Source organism: Phyllostomus discolor, chromosome 12 (genome assembly GCF_004126475.2).
Source record: "Phyllostomus discolor isolate MPI-MPIP mPhyDis1 chromosome 12, mPhyDis1.pri.v3, whole genome shotgun sequence".
Taxonomy (NCBI): domain Eukaryota; kingdom Metazoa; phylum Chordata; class Mammalia; order Chiroptera; family Phyllostomidae; genus Phyllostomus; species Phyllostomus discolor.
Genome location: NC_040914.2, coordinates 15,723,939 through 15,744,036, shown reverse-complemented (window position 1 = coordinate 15,744,036; position 20,098 = coordinate 15,723,939). Strand labels below are relative to the sequence as shown.

General features: G+C 39.5%; 1 protein-coding gene across 2 annotated transcripts; it reads right to left on the bottom strand.

Moving 5' to 3' along the window:
- Window positions 1-2,326: 2,326 nt before the first annotated feature.
- Window positions 2,327-19,157, bottom strand: LOC114511049 (zinc finger protein 234-like). 2 transcript variants are annotated; one of them, XM_028529662.2, is made up of 4 exons: window positions 19,092-19,157; window positions 15,903-15,997; window positions 13,088-13,214; window positions 2,327-6,763 (listed from the first exon to the last, which is right to left on the bottom strand). In XM_028529662.2, exons 2-4 carry the CDS (start codon window positions 15,915-15,917, stop codon window positions 5,361-5,363), a joined length of 1,545 nt encoding a protein of 514 aa, XP_028385463.1. In that variant the 5' UTR covers window positions 15,918-15,997; window positions 19,092-19,157; the 3' UTR covers window positions 2,327-5,360. The 2 variants fall into 2 exon arrangements, with proteins under 2 accessions (XP_028385463.1, XP_035868912.1); XM_036013019.1 differs by lacking the exons at window positions 13,088-13,214; window positions 15,903-15,997; window positions 19,092-19,157 and adding an exon at window positions 11,668-11,887.
- Window positions 19,158-20,098: the final 941 nt, after the last annotated feature.

The following is a 20,098-nucleotide window of genomic DNA, read 5'->3' as shown; positions in this document are numbered from 1 at the left end:
ATTAAAATTGTATAAAGGAAAATTTTTTTTTCTTTTTTTTAAATTTTTTTTTTTTAAAGATTTTATTTATTTATTTTTAGAGAGGGAAGGGAGGGAGATAGAGAGAGAGAGAAACATCAATGTGCGGTTGCTGGGGGTTACGGCCTGCAACCCAGGAATGTACCCTGGCTGGGAATCGAACCTGGGACACTTTTGTTCCCAGCCCGCTCAATCCACTGAGCTATGCCAGCCAGGGCTTGTATAAAGGAAATTTTAAGAAAAAAAAATGCACTTAGATTCTTTCTCCTTGAAGATAGATTTTTTTGTCTCCCCATAAACATACATATAAATATCAGCAAAATGAAGTCTCATGTTCTGTATTCATTTTTTTCTTTTTAAAAGGTTTTACTTATTTTCACAGAGAGAAGGGAAGGTGAGAGGAAGAAAATCATCAATGTGTGGTTGCCTCTCATGTGCTCCTTACTGGGGGCCTGGCTGGCAACCCAGACATGTGCCCTGACTGGAAATTAAACCATCAATCCTTTGGTTCACAGGCCAGCACTCAATCCACTCAGCCACACCAATCAGGACTGCATTTTCTAAACTTAATATACGCCAGACAGTTTCTAGTATCCATCAGTGAAAATCTGACTCCTTCCAAATGACTGCTGTATAATGTTGCACTGAATGGATTCAGAACTAAAAACAAAACCACCCCTAACATGTGGAAGTGGGCAGGGCACTCACAGCTAGGCCTTGTTATCCTTCTTTAGGACATAAAAGAATCACAGTATACCATCTTCAAATGAGATTTCTCTGGGACTATGGTAAAGTTGAGGTAAAACAAGGCCTTTTTCATAATTTTGTTTAGTCATAGACAAAAACAAGGTCACCATGCTGCCCACACAACACCAGATACCCTCCCCCACTTGGCTAGATGGCTATTTCTTTACCATTTAGAGCTTTATTCTAGCTCTAATTTGCCCTCTCAAAGGTTACATTTATTGCAATACTCAATATTAGAATTCTCAAATGCCACCCAATCTAGAGTGCTTCCTCAGGCCTTACCCAAAACCAGAAAGCAAGGGTCCCATCACTGCAAAAAAGTTTATTTCCCCATTTCAGTACACAACCACATTGGTACATAGCCATATGACCCTTGGGGGAAAAGATTAATAGCACACATATTTGCATGATGGCAGGTTCCACTGTCAAGAGGACTTTGTCTCCCCTTCATCCAAGGGATTCTGGGTTTGTAAACTGGCCACATTTTATAATTGATTTAGGGTCTGGGACTCTGTTTTTGGTGATTCAGACTAGACATTTGTTCATTTGTCCTAGAACTTTGTTACCTAAGAAATCAAAAAAATAATTTAGTAGACTTGCCATCTACTTACTTACTAGTGATGCCCCAAGATCAACAGGAAAGGTCAAGAAGCCAATGCATAATGACTTGAAGCTTTCAGGTTGAGCTGGAATTTAAGGTCTTGAGCGCATCTTTCTCATTCCCACTTTCTCCAGCACAGTTAGAAGCAATCAGAAAATCCCATTATACTCCTTAGTTTGACCAGTATGTTCTAAAGTTTATGATTATCCAGTGCCTTGCCTTCAGTGATTACTTCACTAATAGCAACAAATGTGGTATTTTGTGTATTTTTGTCATGCTAATGACTACCAATGCTCTATTTTCCATGGGAAACAAAATCATTAGTGCCTTTAAATATAATGATTAGAGAACCAATTCCAGAACACACATTCAGGAAACTCCCCCTTAAATTTCTGTTCCGCTAGAACCACTCTCGGAACAAAAATCTTTTTTGGTAAGGCTTCAAAGGAACAGAATAATCAGGAGAAAACACAGAGATTTATTGCAAGAAACTGCCTTACAAGATTGTGGGGCTGGCTTGGCAAGTGAAAATCCCTAGGAGACGCCATTAGAAGGGCCAAAATGGAAACATGGAATGGTATTATCTTTCAGGGGAGTTTCAGCTCTGCTCTTAAGGACTTTCAACTGATTGAATCAGGCCAACTGAGATTATATATTACCCCTTTCTCAAAGGATTATGGACTTTAATTACCTCTACAAAACCTTCACAACAGCTAGGTTTGAACATAATCGAATATGAAAGAACTGGAGTCTAGGCAAGTTGCCACATTAAATTGACTATCCCACTTATCTTCATCAGTAAGAAACTGGTTAAGGAAATACTGTGCAGGTATTAGACATGAGGTTGTAGGTCAATTTATGAAATGACCTTCAACAACTGTTTCAATGAGTGAAACACTAACTATAATTAGAAAATAGTATGAATCATGTGCCTAGTTTGTAAAATTCTGTGACTATTACTTATATGCATATACTGAAGCATGCTCACCAAAATATTAATAGCAAGTCTCCCTACTACTTTCCACACTCTCCTTTGGACTTTCCTGTACTGATACAATTTATTTTCAATGAAATTAATTTTTAAAACCTCTCCAAGAAATATTTGTATTGATATGCATGTAACAAAATATCATCTGTAGATGAAGACAGATGTTTTGAGAATTACTTTAAAATTAATGTCAAAGAAACAGGATATATTAGACTCAACTCTTTAAATGAATAACCTACCAATATGGTTAGACTTTAATAACTTGGGAAGCCTCTCTACTTTTTCAGAGATAGGATGTTCTCTAACAACCCCCATTAAATGTAGCCATGTTCAAAGTTAAAGAAAGGGAAATCTTCAGGTGCACCCCCCCTCAAAAAAAGTGAAGCCCACAGTGAAAAGTGGGAGCTTGAACTCAATGGTCCCACAAAGGCTCAGGAAACTAGAGCTGGGAATTAACCATTGAATTCAATATAATACATTCATGCACTAGCCTTCATGCACTCTGGGCTACAAGAACACAAACCAGCTAGTCCCAGGTGTTATCTCATACGCACCTTGAGGAATCCTACCTATAAACTTCAGTTTTAGAAGTACTTTTGTTTAATCTGGTGAGGTTTGTTAGAAATAATTACCTTGGAGAAAACTTACTCTGGCATTTGATGAATTTAAAAGATAAAAGACTACAGGCCCTAGATTTGATTCCATGTGTGCAGGAAAGTTAGTAAAGCGGTCCTGACTGTGATCCTTAGAAAGGCCTGCAAGTTGGACTTTGGCTGGTGACAGGAAACATGGATTTTGAGTTTCCACCATTCCGTAACTGTTCAGAGCTGTGCACTGTCGTTTATTCCTCACACCCGCTTTCCTTATTGAAGCCTGGGATTTTGGTACATGCTGACCAGATGATGCTTACATGACCAGCCCCCAGTAAGTACTGGTCTTCAAGTACTTATAGGGCCTACAATGAGGCCCTGTTGTAGACATTTCACATGTGGCCAAAATTAAGTGCTAGAGGAATTGAGTCCCATGTAATACCATGGAGAGAGGACTCTTGGAAGCTTACACCTGATTTCCTCCAGACATCTTCAATGTGCCTTTTCCCTTCACTGATTTTGCTTCATATCCTTTCACTGTAACATGGTCCTAAGTCCAACTACACTGAGTCATGAGAGGAAACCAGAGAACCTGAAGGTAACCTTAGGGACTCCCAAACCACTATGCAAATTAAGATAGCATGGATCTTAGTAAGTACATAAAATTCTGTGAAGGCATAGTCTAGAAAATTACAAAAATAAATTACCTCTATTACTTTGCTAAGTAAAGCCTTTTAGCCTAATACACTTAAAATATCACGATGGTATAAGAAGTAGGAAATGGCATCTAAAGCTGCTCTCTCCTTGGAGGCTCCACTATCATGCTGTTTCCTATCCATGCACACCTTTTCTCCCAAGAATCTTTTAACTGCCCTAACATGTGTATCCCCACTTTATTTCTATCTCCAGTATTTTCCCACTCCTTGGCTTATGCTTAAAGATGTATCACACGCATTAACTGCAAAGATAGTTGATCACATTCATTAATTTATCTGTGTACTCAACCATAAAAGTTTTTGAGTATTGACTGAATCCTATTCCTTAATTTTGATTGTATATGTCGTATGATAATATAGTACAATCATTAGGAATCCTTACCTATAAAGGATTCATATTAGTCACTTTTCAAATTCCATTGTACACAATTTACCAGTATGATCAAATTGGTGCTGAGAAATTTAAACACATAATTAATGAAATTATAAAATGTAAATACCACCAAATAATCTGACAGAGATTACTAAGAGTGTCCCTTTCCACATATATACATACACACACACATGCAAATTTATGGATTTAATTTTACAAAGGCCACAGTCTGATTTCACAAAGCCCATATTATGTTCTTCTCCTGTTATTACATGTCCTTGCCATAGCTTTAATTCATTATTATGGAAATATATAATTTAAATTCCTATTGATGAACAGTTGTTATTTCTAAAAATCGTATGGCATTATTGATGTGGTAGTCCCTTTTCCATAATCTTACATTCTTATACTATGATTTCCAAATCAGAGAGTCATGCCTTACACAATGTTATATCTGATTTTCGAAAGATATATTTTTACCAAAAAAGGAAAGCATGTAAATGTTATTCCTCCACCACTATTAAATACATTGGAAATTACCAAGTCCCAACAAGTTCTGGTATTTACTTCATGGGAATAAGGGAAGAATATAGGAAGTTGAGAAATTAAATGTCCTTCAAATTTGCCAAAGCCTCTAGCAAAGATGTTTGACAAAAGATATGCTACAATTAAAAAGCAGTCATATCAAAACCTATATGGAAATACAGAAATTTAAAATTCAATCAATTCAAGATTAAGAAAACTTTTGTCACTAGTACTAAATCTGACACTTTGAATGGGTTACTTTGCACACTTCCCTTAACACTGCTGAAAAATTTCTATTGTGGTATGTGCAGTAGACAGTTATTACCGTTAAAACTGCACTGTGCAAAAAATCAAAAGTGAGATACATGAATTTATACTATATATACCAATGAGATACCAACGAGAAATCCAAATAATAAGAACAGCTCCCCCCACACACACACAAAAAGAGAGAACCCAATCTCAGAACAGAGCCAGAGGGTAGGGCAGGAGTCAACTGCGAGGATACCACCAAAATAATGCGGTGGGATCTAGTACCCAGTGTACTTCTGCATTTCAACTCGTTTCTTTGAATTGTTTATTTTTGCAGGCTTCCTCTTCCACGTAAGCTTTATATAGTATATATTTTCTCCTTCTGATTTCACAAACACGTACTGAGTACATGTGCTAATCAATGTTCAGGTTATGTAGGTTCTGCAGCAAACAAGCTCCCTGTCCTCATACCCTTACTGCACCACTTGTGTGGTTTCAGAAGCACCGGGATGTTGAGCTATGGCTGAAACATTCACTTTAATTAAACAAATTATTTTTTTCCCTCTGAGAATGTATGAAATTTCTCATTAATATGGCTTCTGTAATGAAGTTTAAAATATGAACTTGACCTGAAGTGCTTACCACATATCTCACACTTGTAAGGTTTCTCCCTTGTATGAACTCTCTGGTGAGATTGTACATGTGCAAACTGACTGAACAGCTTACCACACACGTCACACTTATATGGTTTCTCTCCAGTATGGACTCTCTGATGAAGTTTAAGATGTGAGGCCCTACTTAGGTGCTTTCCACACACCCAACATGTATACGGTTTCTCTCCTGTGTGGATGCTCTGGTGCACAACAAGATCCAAGCTTGTCTTGTAGCCTTTCCCGCATGTCTCACACTTGTACGGCTTTTCTCTGGTGTGGACCTTTTGATGAGCTTGCAGGTATGATTTCCGACCAAATCTCTTCCCACACTCTTCACATTTGAATGGTTTTTCTCCACTGTGGACTCGCTGATGGGCCAAAAGATGTGAAGCCCACCTGTAGCTCTTCCCACATTCCTTACAATCATAGGGTTTCTCTCCTGTGTGGATCCTCTGATGGTAATAAAGATCTGCTTTAGAATAGAAGCTCTTCCCACACTCCTCACATTTATATAGTTTCTGTCCCATGTGGATGCTCTTATGGATATGAAGATGTGAATTCCAGCCAAAGCACTTCCCACATTCCTCACATTTGTATGGTTTCTCCCCCGTGTGGACCACACAATGACTATTAAGTGCTGATCTACGACGGAAGTTCTTCCCACATATATCACATTTGAATGGTTTCTCTCCAGTGTGGACTCTCTGATGGTTGTGAAGATGGTGAGCATGAATGAAGGCCCTCCCACATTCCTCACACTTATAAGGTTTCTCTCCTGAGTGTAATTTGCAGTGGTCAATAAGTGTTGCTCTACGACTGAAGCCTTTCCCACACTGCTCACATTTAAATGGTTTCTCTATGGTGTGGACTTTCTGATGAGTTTGCAGGCGTGAGCTATGACTGAATTCTTTACCACACTTACCACACTTGTAGCACTTCTCTCCCAAGTGAACTCTCTGATGAATATGGAGTGCCGAGCTATGGTAGAAGCTTTTTCCACACTCACCACATGTATGAGACTTTGCTCCTGACCGTCGATGAAGATTAAAGTTGGAGATATCACCGAAAAATATTTTAGACTCATTTTCTGGGTAAGTTTTCTGGCCTGTGTGAATTATAGGCAGTCCTGCCCCAAGTTGGCTGGTTGAATCAAACTGTCTGGGGAACTGAGAACTCCTTATCATGGAGTCTTGCCTCCTGATTATGTCACTTGCAATTTTTTGCCAGATATACCAGCAGGAAAGCTCTTCATGTGGTTCTGCTTCTGGAACAGTCTCCATCTCATATTGGATCTTGCCTCCTACAGGGAGAGAAAATGGAAAGATGTGGACAAGTAAAGATTCTGTTTAGTGCCTTCAAGATTTCACATTTTGGAGACAGCGTGAGACTTCAATAAATCCAGGGAGTATTCACTTTGTCCTTTGAGTATGAATCACGGTCTCTGGTTTACATGCCTACAGAAACCAAGAGGTAGTCTAGTAGGCTCTTATCCATTAAGAATCAATAAATCCCAGTTAGAACCACATCAAGTGTCCCATGTGAAGCACAAGTTATTCTCTTTTGTTCTTTATTTCTTTTGTTTACATAAGGTACAAGGTAGAAATCAAAGACTTCATAACAAAATATAGTAATATGATACACGATGTCAATCCATTGACATTTCTACTGAATTTTATAATCAGTGTAAACTCTTGGATAGTAAATTATGCAGCAAATAAATTATATATACAATGGTGCTGGCCAGGTGGCTCAGTTGGTTGGAGTGCTGCCCCATATACCAAAAAGTTGGGGGTTTGACTCCCGGTTAGGGTGTGCATGGGAGGCAACCAGTCAATGTTTTTCTCTCACATCAATGTTTCTCTTTTTCCCTTCCTCTCTCTCTAAAATCAATAAATATATTCTTGGGTGAGGCTTTAAAAATATTATATACACACACCTTGGCTGGTGTGGCTCAGTGGTTGAGTGCTGGCCTGCAAATCAAAGTGTCGCTGGTTTGATTCCCACTCAGGGCACAGGTCCCCAGTAGGGGCACACAAGAAACCAACCACACACTGATGTTTCTCTCCCTTTCTCCCTTCCTCTCTCTAAAAAATAAGTAGATATTTTTTAAAAATTATACACACAATAGAGTATATGAATCAATACAAACTTTAAGGAAAAGCAATAACATAATCAATACTTTGTATATTTGGGTTTATGTCACATATCCTTAGGTGGTAAGAAAAATCAATCATACCAAAGAAAAAATTTGGTCTTTGCCCTCGACATCTGAGAGATAAGCTCTAAGCATGTGAAATGTCATGCCTGAAGAGTGGCTGAAGGTCTTGGGTAACAATGGCTGGTCTAACAGTATGATTTAGGAATGAAGCTGACCATAGCAGAAAGACGAAAATGTAACTGTAGACAGAGATTTCAGTTACCCAGTGGTGTGAACCAGGAGACTGAAAATAACCACACGAACTATTCAACATACACTGGCCATGTGATGGAATTGCAGTAATTACTCTGCACACTGAGGCTCAAGTGGGCTTCCCTGACTGGCGATACCCTGTAATTTCACACCTGCATGTTGGAAAGTAACACAGAAACACACAGGAACCTTGACTCCATGCAGAGAAGACAATGGAAACTCTGCATCTGGCTCTTCCCTAGGATCCCTGTCATGTGCTTCTTCTCTTACTTACTTGTAAGGCATATCCTTCTGTGCAATGAGCACTAACCATGAGTGTAACAGCATTCAGTGAGTTCTATCAGGCCTTCTTGGAGACACATTCAATGTGAAGGTAGTTTTGGGAACCCCTCCAAACTTGCAGTTGTTGTCAAATGCAGGAGTGTAAGCTGTCCCTCTAAATTTTGTATTTGGCTAGACACCTTACAATCTTATATATCAAAAACCTAGAGTTGTTTGTATTTATACAAGCAAAGTATTCCTACAAATTCTATACAATATATGTAGTTCATCTTATTTTTCTGTGTTGATACATGCAGTAACAACTAAGATATCTTAGTTAAGATATCTGATTAAAAAACTGCAGTTATGCTATGAAGCCAAATCTGTATCCCACAGGAACAGACAAAGGGTGATGCTATAGATGAGAAAGTTAAAGGGTGAAAAGAATACACAAGGACCCATAAAATGGCTTCTTCCGAGCCGTCTGGACTGTCTCTTTCAAAACAAAGCATGGAAAAACTTTGAATGGAGAAAAATTGGGCTTTCACGTCAGTTTTTCAGATTGAAAACTGTAGCCTTTTACTTAGTTGTAAAATGAATTTAAAATCATGCAGTAAACATTTGGAAAAAAGAATCAGAATAGAAGCTTATCAGAGCATCATTATCAGAGAAATGAGACCATTGCATGAATTGTCTACACACGTTTAGTATCTCCCTGGTTACACCGAAAGATGCATTTCTCAGAATGGCTTGTGGTATAAAAAGTTTGAAAACTTGGTTCAGGAACTTAGTGAGTCCTTAATTAAACAAATTATTCAAGTGGAAAGATAAGTTCTGAGAATGGAACCTTAGAAAAATACTACTAGGTGAGTATGTACCTCTTAACAGGTACTACAGTTTAAGGTTCAATTTAATAAATAGTCACTTTAAAATAGTCTTGGGAGGAGGACACAGAAATCTTTCTGAGGATGCGACAATTTTGAATGGGCAGTTTCTTGATATCTTCCAGGTTATATTGTCCATCAGTTGAAAATGAAACAACATGTCTCTATAAAAATGAAGGAAAATCATGTGAAATCCTTGTTCCGTAGATTTGTTTAAAAGCTATTATTTATAGAAAATAAGCCATGGAAATATACACATTTTTAACCAAAACTGATCAGGAATAGACAATATCTAGACGTGTGACCACTGTGACTTTCACCCTCATTCTTCCCCTCCTAGCACATGGAAGAGAAAGCTGGTGACAGTGAAGTGGATGTTGACTTTGTAAGAAGGAAATGCCAGCAGATGGTCAAGTGATGCAGAGGAAATGCGGCCTGCAAGCTGATTTGGTCTCAGAGCTCTGGATATATAGTTTTTTCCATTTGTGGCAAACTGTCTAGGAGAAGACACCAGACTCCTCATTAAAGAAAGCACTACTCCCTGGAAATGAGTATGGCCCCTATGGAAGGCTCTAGAAAAGCCACAGGGAAAGCATGATCCTCAGTGTGGTCACAGCTACAGTGCTTAGAAGCTTCCCTGGGATATGGGTCAAGTGCACACACACAAACACACAATCATGTTAAATCTAGGTAAGTAGAAATTGGATTGGCAGTCATTTGGAGACAAAAAATGTTTTCAGTATCTTTAATTTGCTCTGTCATATTTATCACTTATTAGCTGTCTCCACAAGACATGAATGACTTGGATGACAATAAAAGGAAACATGAGGGCCTATGCAATCGTTTCTTATGTGGGTTCTGGACTGTTTATTTAAAAACAGTGTGGAAAACCTTTGGCTATAAATAAATTGGTCTTTCATATCAGTTTTTCAAATTGGAAACCACAGGTCTTCAGTGAGCAATGAAATAAAAGCCTGTAATAAGCATTTAAGAAAACAAACAATAGAAACTATCAAAACATTACCAGCAGCCCTGGCCGATATGGTTCAGTTCACTGTAGTGCCATCCCATAAACTGAAAGTTTGCAGGCTCCACTCCTGATCAGTACATGCTTAAGGCTGTGGGTTCAATCCCCCGTCAGAGCATGTATGAGAGGCAACCCATTGATGTTTCTTTCTCTCTCTCCCCACCCCCTAAAGTCAAAAAGCATGTCCTCTGGTGAAGATAAAAAAAAAATCAATACCAGCAGGAAAGATAGTAAGGACAGTAAGGCCCACCTATCCAATAACTAATTCATTGAGTCAGTAACTATTTACAGATATCTGCCATGTCCCAGAACTATTCTAGGCACTGAGTATACAGCAATGAGCAAAACAATTAAAATTCACCTCCTGCCCTGGCTGATGTGGCTCAGTGAACTGAGCACCAGCCTGTGAACTGTAAGGTAGGTGGTTAGATTCCTGGTCAGGGCACATGCCTGGGATGGGTTACAGGCCAGGCCCTTAGTTGGAGGCGTACGACAGGCAACCAATCCATGTATCTCGCCCTTTCTTTCTCTCTCCCTTCCAATCTCTGTATAAAGAAAATCTTAAAAAAAAAAACTAAAATAAAGTTGTAAAAAATTTCTCCTCCTGCAGATCATATACCACTGGGGAGAGAGAAGTGATAAACAAAAATATATGAGACACAGTATCAGGCAAGCAAAGATATGATTGTACTTTAAGTAGGTGGTCGAAAGGCCTGTGTCATGATACTGAAATTAAGCAGGCGATGAAGGAAGAAGGACCTGTAGGATTTTATGTGAAAGAGTGTTCTAGGCAGAAAGAAATAGTAAAGAACCCTGAGGGGAAAGCTTCTGTAGTATACTTAATAATGGTTCTGGAGAGATGTCCAATCCAGTCCCCAGAACCTATGAACATGTTGTTATACAGCAAATAGGAACCGAGTTGCAGATGCAATTAAGGCTGCTAATCAGCTGACCATAAAAATGAGAAGAGCATCTGGGATCATGTGAGAGGGGCCAATATAATCAAAGTGTCCAGGAAGGTAGAAGACAGAGTCAGAAGAGTGGCAGAGGAAGAGTACAGAAGAATGGTCAGGAGTGCAATGTTGATGGTTTTGAAGATGGAGGAAGGAGAACAAGAGCCAAGGAATAGGGCAGGCCCTAGATGCTGGGAACCCAAGGGACAGGTTTTCCCCACTCGAACTGTTCATATCCTAGATATGGTCTTCACGTAGCAGCCAAAATGATTTTTTGGAAATGTAGGTCACACTGCCATTTCTCTGTTCAAAATCTTTGGCACCTACAGACACTTTGATTTTAGCTTAGTGAGATGTCAGACTTCACACCTAAAGAACTAAAATATAATCAAATTTTGTTGATAGCTCTACTATGTTTATAGTAATTTGTTACAGAAGCAATAGGCAATATATAGTGTCCTTGGCAGGTCTGAGGAATACCATGGAGGACAATGTGAGTGGGACAAATGGAGCAAGAGGGCAAGGACAGCACAACAGATGTATTCAGAGAGGGAATGGAGACACAGAGCAGGCCACAGGGGACTCCAGACTCCAAAAGCCACTTTAAGTGGCTTCAAAAAAAAAAAAAGCCATAAGGATTTTGAACAGAAAAATGGCAATGTAACTTACATTTCCAAAGGGTCACTTTGGCGCTATGTGAAGAACACATCTAGGATGGATACCAGCACCAAGGTGATGATAACAATTCAGGAAACATCTGGGGATTTTGAACGAGGTGATGGAAATCAGCATGGAGAGAGGGAAGCACAATAGATGTGAGAGTTGCCTGCAGGACTCAGAACTGTTTGGTTCTCACCTGAATTCCCTGTTCTCTGGGTTACCATCGTTTTTTTCCCCCCAAAGATTTTATTTGTTTACTTTTTAGAGAGAGGGAAAGAGAGGAAGAAAGAGAAGGAGAGAAACAGCAATGCACAAGGGACACATTGATCGGTTGCCTCTCACAGGTCCTATACTGGGGACCTGGTTGGCAACCTAGGCATGTGCCCTGACTGCACCTTTCAGTTCACAGCCTGGTGCTCAATCCACTGAGCTACACCAGCCAGGGCTGGGCTGCCAACTTCATCATCCAAAACTCTTCTCCCCTACTAAGTGGACCATGTCTTGTTTGAATGGTTGATGCCTTGTGAACATGCGAAGTCACATCCTTAAAACAAAAACATTCTAAAGTAAACTTTCCTGGAAAATTAGGTTCCCACTGCATACTCTTCTGGTAATCAGAAGCAGAGTTTTCCAAACCTTTTTTTTTCCATAACCAATTTGAAGAAATGCCATTTGTCAAAACCCATTCACATATATAGAGTTAGGAAGTTCTTCCTCCTTGAACTTTTTGGAAGCGTATGAGAAGGATCAAGATTATCTAACCTATTTCCTTAAAAATTGAGAGTAGGGCTCAATAGGTTTTATAACGCATGACAGAGTCAGGATCTTGTAAGGTAGAGCAGTATACTATGTACTTATAGTTCCTTAACAAAAAACAAACTTGCCTATTTTTTTTTTTAGATTTTATTTATTTATTTTTAGAGAGGGAAGGGAGGGAGAGAGGGAGGGGGGGAGAGAGGGAGAGAGAGGGAGGGAGAGAAAGAGAGAGAGAGAGAGAGATATCAATGTGCGGTTGCTGGGGGTTATGGCCTGCAACCCAGGAATGTACCCTGGCTGGGAATCGAACCTGGGACACTTTGGTTCCCAGCCCGCGCTCAATCCACTGAGCTACGCCAGCCGGGGCTACAAACTTGCCTATTGGTAAAACCAAAATAATTCCCTCTCTGTGTTCCCCACATATAGGGTGGGGAAAAAGTAGGTTTACAGCTGTGAGTATTGTTTATTACTGTTTATTGTTCTATTAGTATTTATTAACTATTATATTATTTTGCATACAAGCTGTAAACCTACTTTTGCCATACCCTGTATTAAAAAAGTCAGACCCCCAAATCCAGGGAACCATTTCAAAGACCCCAAAGCCTTGAACACCCAAGGATACAAAGCCACTCCTGGAAGCTAACATTCAGTTAGAGAGGGCACTTGTCCTCACCCACTGAGATCAGGTTCCGGAAGTTCTCCAGCATCACATCTCGGTATAGCATCCTCTGGGATGGGTCCAGCAGCTCCAGCTCCTCCACAGTGAAGATCACAGCCACGTCCTTGAATGTCACGGCCTCCTACAACACCAAACACAGGCAACCTCAACCTCACAACCAACCTCCACTGCAGCAGGAACAGCGCTGAGCAGATGTTCTCTTCTTATCTGTCCTTTCAAACATGATGGCTAATATTCCTTGACCCCTGCATGGTTTCCTGTGTGAATCTAAGCAGGTTTCTCATATTTTACCTATGTAAATGGAAGATGAAATCAAGAACCTCCTTATCCAGCAACTCTAGGGAATAAATACAGAGACAGAACTAACTGCCTGGCCTATGCAGCAAGACTGGACTTTTTTTTCTTTTCTTTTCTTTTTTTTTTTTTTTAATTTTGGAGAGAGGGAATGGGAGGAAGAAAGGAAGAAAAACATCAACTGGTTGCCTTCTGCAAGCACCTGGGCCTGGGGCATGTGCCCTGACTAGGAATCGAACTGGTGACCTTTTGGTTTGCGGAGGCCACACTGGCCAGGGCTGAGACTGGACATATTTTTAAAAGGTTTTATTTATTTATTTTTAGAGAGAGGAGGGAGGAGGAAGAGTAGGAGAGAAACATTGATCAGTTGTTTCTCGCACACACCCAACTGGGGACCAAACCCACAACCAGGCAAGTGCCCTAAATGAACCAGCAACCTTTTACTCGGTAGAACAAAGACCAACCAACTGATCCACACCGGTCAGGGCAAGACTGGACATTTTAAATTAAGGTTATATCTTAGTTTATAACTGGAGGCAACCAAGAAGTCCTTCAGGTGGCAAATGGATAAAATGTGGCACATCCAGGCCACAGAATAATTTAGTACTAAAAGAAATGAGCTATCACCCTGGCTGGTGTGGCTCAGTGGATTGAGCACAGGCTTGCAAATCAAAGGGTCACCAGTTCAATTCCCAATCAGGGCATATGCCTGGGTTATGTGTGGGTCAGGTCCCCAGTAAGTGGGTGTGTGAGAGGCAACCAGGCATTGGTGTTTCTCTCCTTCTTTCTCCATTCCTCCCCCCTCTCTAAAAATAAATAAATAAAACCTTTAAAAAAGAAATGAGCTATCAAGCCACAAAAAGACATGGAGGTAACATTAATGCATATCACTAAGTAAAAGAAGCCAGTCTGAAGGCTGCATATGTATGACTCCAACTATATGGCATTCCAGGAAACAGTAAAATTATGGAGACTGTAAAAAGATCAGTGTTTCCCAGGGTTGCAGTAAGGGAAGAAGAAAGAGGTGGAGGATATGGGATTTTTGGAACAGTGAACATACATGTGTATTAACAGTATAACAGCAGGGATGTGTCATTATAGATTTGTTTACACCTGTAGAATGTACACAGAATGAACCCTAATGTAAAGTATGGAGTCTGGGTGACATTGTGTTAATGCAGGTTCATCGATTGTAAAAAAGTACCAATCTGGTGTGTAGGGGGTGGGTATGTGTTAAGAATGGGGGGGGGGGACCCTGACTGGTGTGGCTCAGTGGTTGAGCGTTGTCCCACAAAGCAAAAGGTCACTGATTCAACTCGCAGTAAGGGTACATGCCTAGGTTGCGGGTTTGGTCCCTGGTTGGTGTATATGAGAGACAACTAATGGGTGTTTCTCTCACATATTTATGTTTCTTTCCCTCTTCCTCCCTCCCTTTTCCTCTCTCTAAACATAAATAAAATCTTTTTAAAATTTTTACTTATTTATTTTTAGAGGGGAAGGGAGGGAGAAAGAGAGAGAAACATCAATGTGTGGTTGCCTCTCACATGGACCCCACTGGGGACCTGGCCGGCAACCCAGGCATGTGACCTGACTGGCAATTAACTGGCGACCCTTCGGTTCAAAGCCCGAGCTCAATCCACTGAGCTATACCAGCCAGGGAAATAAATAATTTTTTTTATAAATAAATAAAATCTTTAAAAAATATTTTAAAAATAAGAATTGGAGAGGCTGTATATGTGTAAGGGCAGGGATATATGGGAAATCTGTGTACTTTGTTGGATTTTACTTTGAATACAAAACTGCCCTAAAAAAATAGTCTATTATTAAAAGACACACATACGAAGTTATGTATTACTTTTGAAAAATAATTAATATACAAAGGCATAAAAGTAGATCAGTAAGTAGAAGACATTAAAGTTATTTTAATAGAAATAAATGTTATAACATTCCATGAAAATCCACTATTTAATTTAATGAGATGTAATCATGAATATTAATAAAGCTACGGATGCACATGAGGAAAAGACTATGAGAAAATAATAGTTAATGTGCCAGTGGTGATGTAATAAAGTTGGAGAAGTGGCCCTGACTGGTGTGGCTCAGTGGACTGAGTGTCAGCCTGAAAACAAAAGGGTTGCCAGTTGGATTCCCAGTCAGGGCACATGCCTGAATGTGGGCCAGGTTCCCTAATTGGTACTGCGAGAGAGGAAGCCACACGTGGATGTTTCTCTCCTGCTCTTTCTGCCTCCCTTGCCCTCTGTCTAAAAATAAATAAATAAAATATATTTTTTAAAAATGTCAGAGAATTGGTCATTTCTATTCATTTGTCCACACTTATTTTTGAAATAAAATGAATAATGACAAACACTAAATACAAACACTAAAAACAAGTACAAAGCAAACAGGTCTTTAAATTAAGTGCCTGGTGTTCTCCTTGAGTCTCCTTCAAGAAAAAAAATACCTATGACCTTCGGAATAGTGAGACAGAATTTTAAGAAAGGTAAGCCATATGTACCTTAAATGTGGTCATTTTTTTCTTATTACTTCCGCAACTGTACAGATTCCTGAGATATGGAGAATCCTGGTAGGCAGAACTGTGCCTGGTAGTGTCTGGAAAGACAGAAAAAGAACATGAAAAGGTGATCAAGAATGTTTGTTGCTCACCTCCATGAATGCTTACTGTGAATTGGCAAAGCAGCCCCTTTCCTGAGGTGGCTGCTGTTGTTCACAGCTTGATGAGACCACAGAAGGGCACACAAACCCCGCACAATACATACTGGTACCATCTCCAACATCTTGTGGCTCCCAAGGTAGAAAATTGGATTCAGATATGATACACATTGAATCATCTCTGGGACCATATCTGGGTTTAAATCCTAGTTCAGCCTCTCACATAGCTGGGTCATCTTAAGCAAATTAACAATATCTCTTTTCCTCAACTGTGTCATCTGTACACCTGAGAGAACATTACCTCCAATTTAACTGAACTGTTCTAAGCTGGACAGCACTTTGAGTACTATCCAGGTTTTATTTTTGTAGCTATAGTTAAAAAAAAAAAAAAGACACTTCATAATACGAAATTGGTCTTGCAATGTGATCATTACCAAAACACACTGTACGATACCTGGACTTCTCACATGACCGTTCTGTTCTGTAAACATCACTCATAACTTCTGAAAAATCTGTTAACTCTCCCTCAATGTCTTCCCTAATAATGTGTTATCTTAGCAATAAATTTTAAATTGCCACAGGCAAATGTTTCTGGGGAAAAAAACCAAAACAAAATGTGGTGTCTAGTGTCTAGTTAGAAACACAAGATCTGAAAAAGATTTCTGGAAAACAGTTTTGGCAGTTTCTCAAAAAGTTAAACCTAAAGCTAGCAGTTAACCAAGCAATTCCACTCCTAGGTATCTATTCAAGAGCAATGAAAACACATCTCCACACAAAAATTTATATGTAATTATTTATGAAACTGTTATTCATAAAAGCCCTAAACAGGAAACAACTAAAATGTCTACCTATGAGTGAATGGATAGGGAAAGTATGGTATGTCCACAATGAAATATTCATGGGCAATAAAAAGGAATGAAATTATGATATATACTACAACATGGATGTTGAAACACTTGAAACACTGTAAATGAAAGAAGCCAGTCACAAAAGACCACATATTATATGATCACATTTAAATAAAAGGTTCACAATACAAAGACAGGAAGTAAGCTAGTTGTTGTCTGGGGTGCGAAGACAGGGATTACTTATAAATGAGATTAAACAATCTTATTGTAGGAATGAAAATGTTCTAAAACTGAATTACAGTAATAGTTGTACCACTCCAAAATTATCATATGTAAAATATGTCAATTAAATTGTTTTCATGAACCATTTGATAAGCTACATTTAAGTTAACAAGACTGGATTCTGAGTCCATATGCATATAAAACTTATATTTGAATAAATAAACAAGTGGAAAAAACAAGGAAGCTCATCTTTACTAATAAAAACATCTCTCCATAGGAAAGTGCTTACAAAAATAAAACTACTAACTTCAATAGAGTAATGGGACAGACATCTCCTTCTCTAAGTGAACAAAGCCAACATCAGCAATATAAAGTGAAACAACTTCCTTTGGTTTCTGTTATGTTGGCTGAAAATTATACCTCAGCAACTGTGGAATCTCTGCCAACAATAAATCAAATTGTGAAATATATGAGGTAAACTTCAAATGATGGACTTTCTCCAAATTAACTTGCCTAACCCTTCAAAAACACCATCAAGAAAATGATGGAGGTGGAGAAATCATTCTGGATTAAAGGAAACAATAGAAACTAGACAGCAAAAAGCAATCCATAACATTGGCCTTAATGGGGGGGGGGCAGTTTTTTAAGGATCTTAAATGAAAAACAGAACAAATTTAAATATGAACTATGGATAACATATTAACAATATAATTAATTTTCTGAAATTTGATCATGATACTGTACTTATAGAAAAGAATGTCCTTGGTGGTAGAATAAGGGCAAAGAGGACCCATGTCTACAGAACAATTCAAATTTTTCAAGAGAAGAAAAGAAGTATGATGAAAGTGTGAAAAAATAGCAAGGGCAGATGCTGACAAGTGGCAACAACTAAAGCTTGATGTTTTCAACTTACAGATAATTTCTAGAATACCAACAGTTTTCAGGCTGTTAGTAACAATGTCACAAGAAATGCAGTCCTTTCAGAGAAGTAAAGGCTGGGGGAGAAAAGTAATCTGAAATACTAGATTATGTTACTGTTAAAACACAAAATTCAAATAAGTAAATTTTAAAGATTTTATTGATTTTGTTCATCGATTCACGAATTGGGCAGCATCCAATCTAGCAAACAGAAAGGAGCTCCCACGAGCTGTACAAAATGAAAGACTTTTTAAATATGTAGAATGGAACCAGAGAGTTATATTAGAAAAATAAAGCAGCTTGGTTATTGCAATGTCACATTACTTTAGGGGATGGCATGGGTCCATCAGGCAGATGACCTAATTAGTGCCAAACGGGAGTTTCCTGATCGACTAGTTTAAGATTCCATGTCTGGGAGAGCAGAAACTATCATTAAGTCTCAGTCTGGTGACAAGGGACTTAGTGTTAAGTAACTCCATTTGGAGCCTCGTCTTAACATCTCTGTCCCTGAGAAATCACAGTGATAGTGTGCCTTCCCCCACTTCCTCCTCCTTTTCAGCCACAAATGGTTTGCAAATGCAGCTTCTTTACAGAGATCAAAAAGAAGTGCCCGGGGTACTGCAGCTGGAGCTTGAAACCCACTGAGCACTTGCCCCAACTAAACAGTATTAATAACGAGAAGCCACCGCCTTAAGACATTTATTTATACCGTCTCGTTTAATTCTCAAACTACTGTATCAGCAAGGCAGTAACGTCATCCCAGTTTTACACAAAAACATCGAAGACAGATATTTAGGTAATTCATCTGATGTTTCGCAGCGGGAAACCGCAGACCCAACCAAAGCTGCGCGGCCTGAGGAGGCGGAAAGCGTCGGAGATGCACTGCCCGCCTGTCCCCAAAGCAGAGAGGCTCCGCTAAGAGGAACGCCGGCCACCCAAGCCCCGAAAGCACCACTTTCCGATACAACCTCCTGCTCCTAAATCAGTGGCCGGGTGGTACCAGGACCCAGGGAAGTTCGGAAAGTTAGCCAACGGAACCGACTTACCACAGCCACGGGAATGCACGCGGTAACCTGGACGCCGGAGCGAAAGTGCTACGCTGGTTAATACACTTCCCAGAATTCCCCTGTCCCTGCTGCCAATACGGAAGTATTCGAGTCTCCACCACATCTGTGGACTACATTTCCCAGAAAACCAAAGGGGAACGTCGCCGCATTCTTACTCTCCTCAGGCGACAGCGCTTAACACTCCTCGGAGATGCTCCACAATTTCCCACACAACCCATTGGAACAGGGTTGACTCTGTCGGCCTCAGGGCGGTAATGCCCGTAACCACTCGGAGGGCTGGTGTTACCCTCTTCTGAATCAACAAGCGGAAAGTTTTCCTATAGGCATTACTCCCTAAAGTCCATATGTCTTCAATTACTGCAGTATTGTTGGCGGAGTGAACAATGGGCCACGAGATTAAAAATTAATCTCGACTGGAAAATGTTGAATTTAGGGGCAGTAGGGAGATGAAAGAAGGAGGTAAATTTTAGTACAATCTTTGTTTTAAGATTTATTTTTAGATAGAGGGGAAGGGAGAGAGAGAGGGAGAGAAATATCAATGTGTGGTTGCCTATCTTGCACCCTCTATTGGGAACCTGGCCCGCAATGCAGGCATGTGTCCTAACTGGGAATCGAGCCAGTGACCCTTTGGTTCCCAGGTCAGCAGTCAAGCCACTGAGCCACACCAACCAGGTCAACTTTTAGTATAATTTTAATTGAGAATTAGAGCTGGGGAATTGAAGAATAGGCGAGATAGAATGGTTTTGGAGAGACAATGATGTACAAAGATATTAATCTCTTCTCTTGCCATACTAGTACCAGTGGTTTGGTAGGATATAATACTACAATCAAGAACCATATGTAAAGTTACTAAACACTATTAGTCAAAATGAAAATTCAAATTAATATGACATTACTACATTCTCACAAGAAAAACTAAAAGACAAAAACATAGCAAAATGCCAACAATGTCATATCGCTCTTTGTACCATAAATTGGGACAGCCA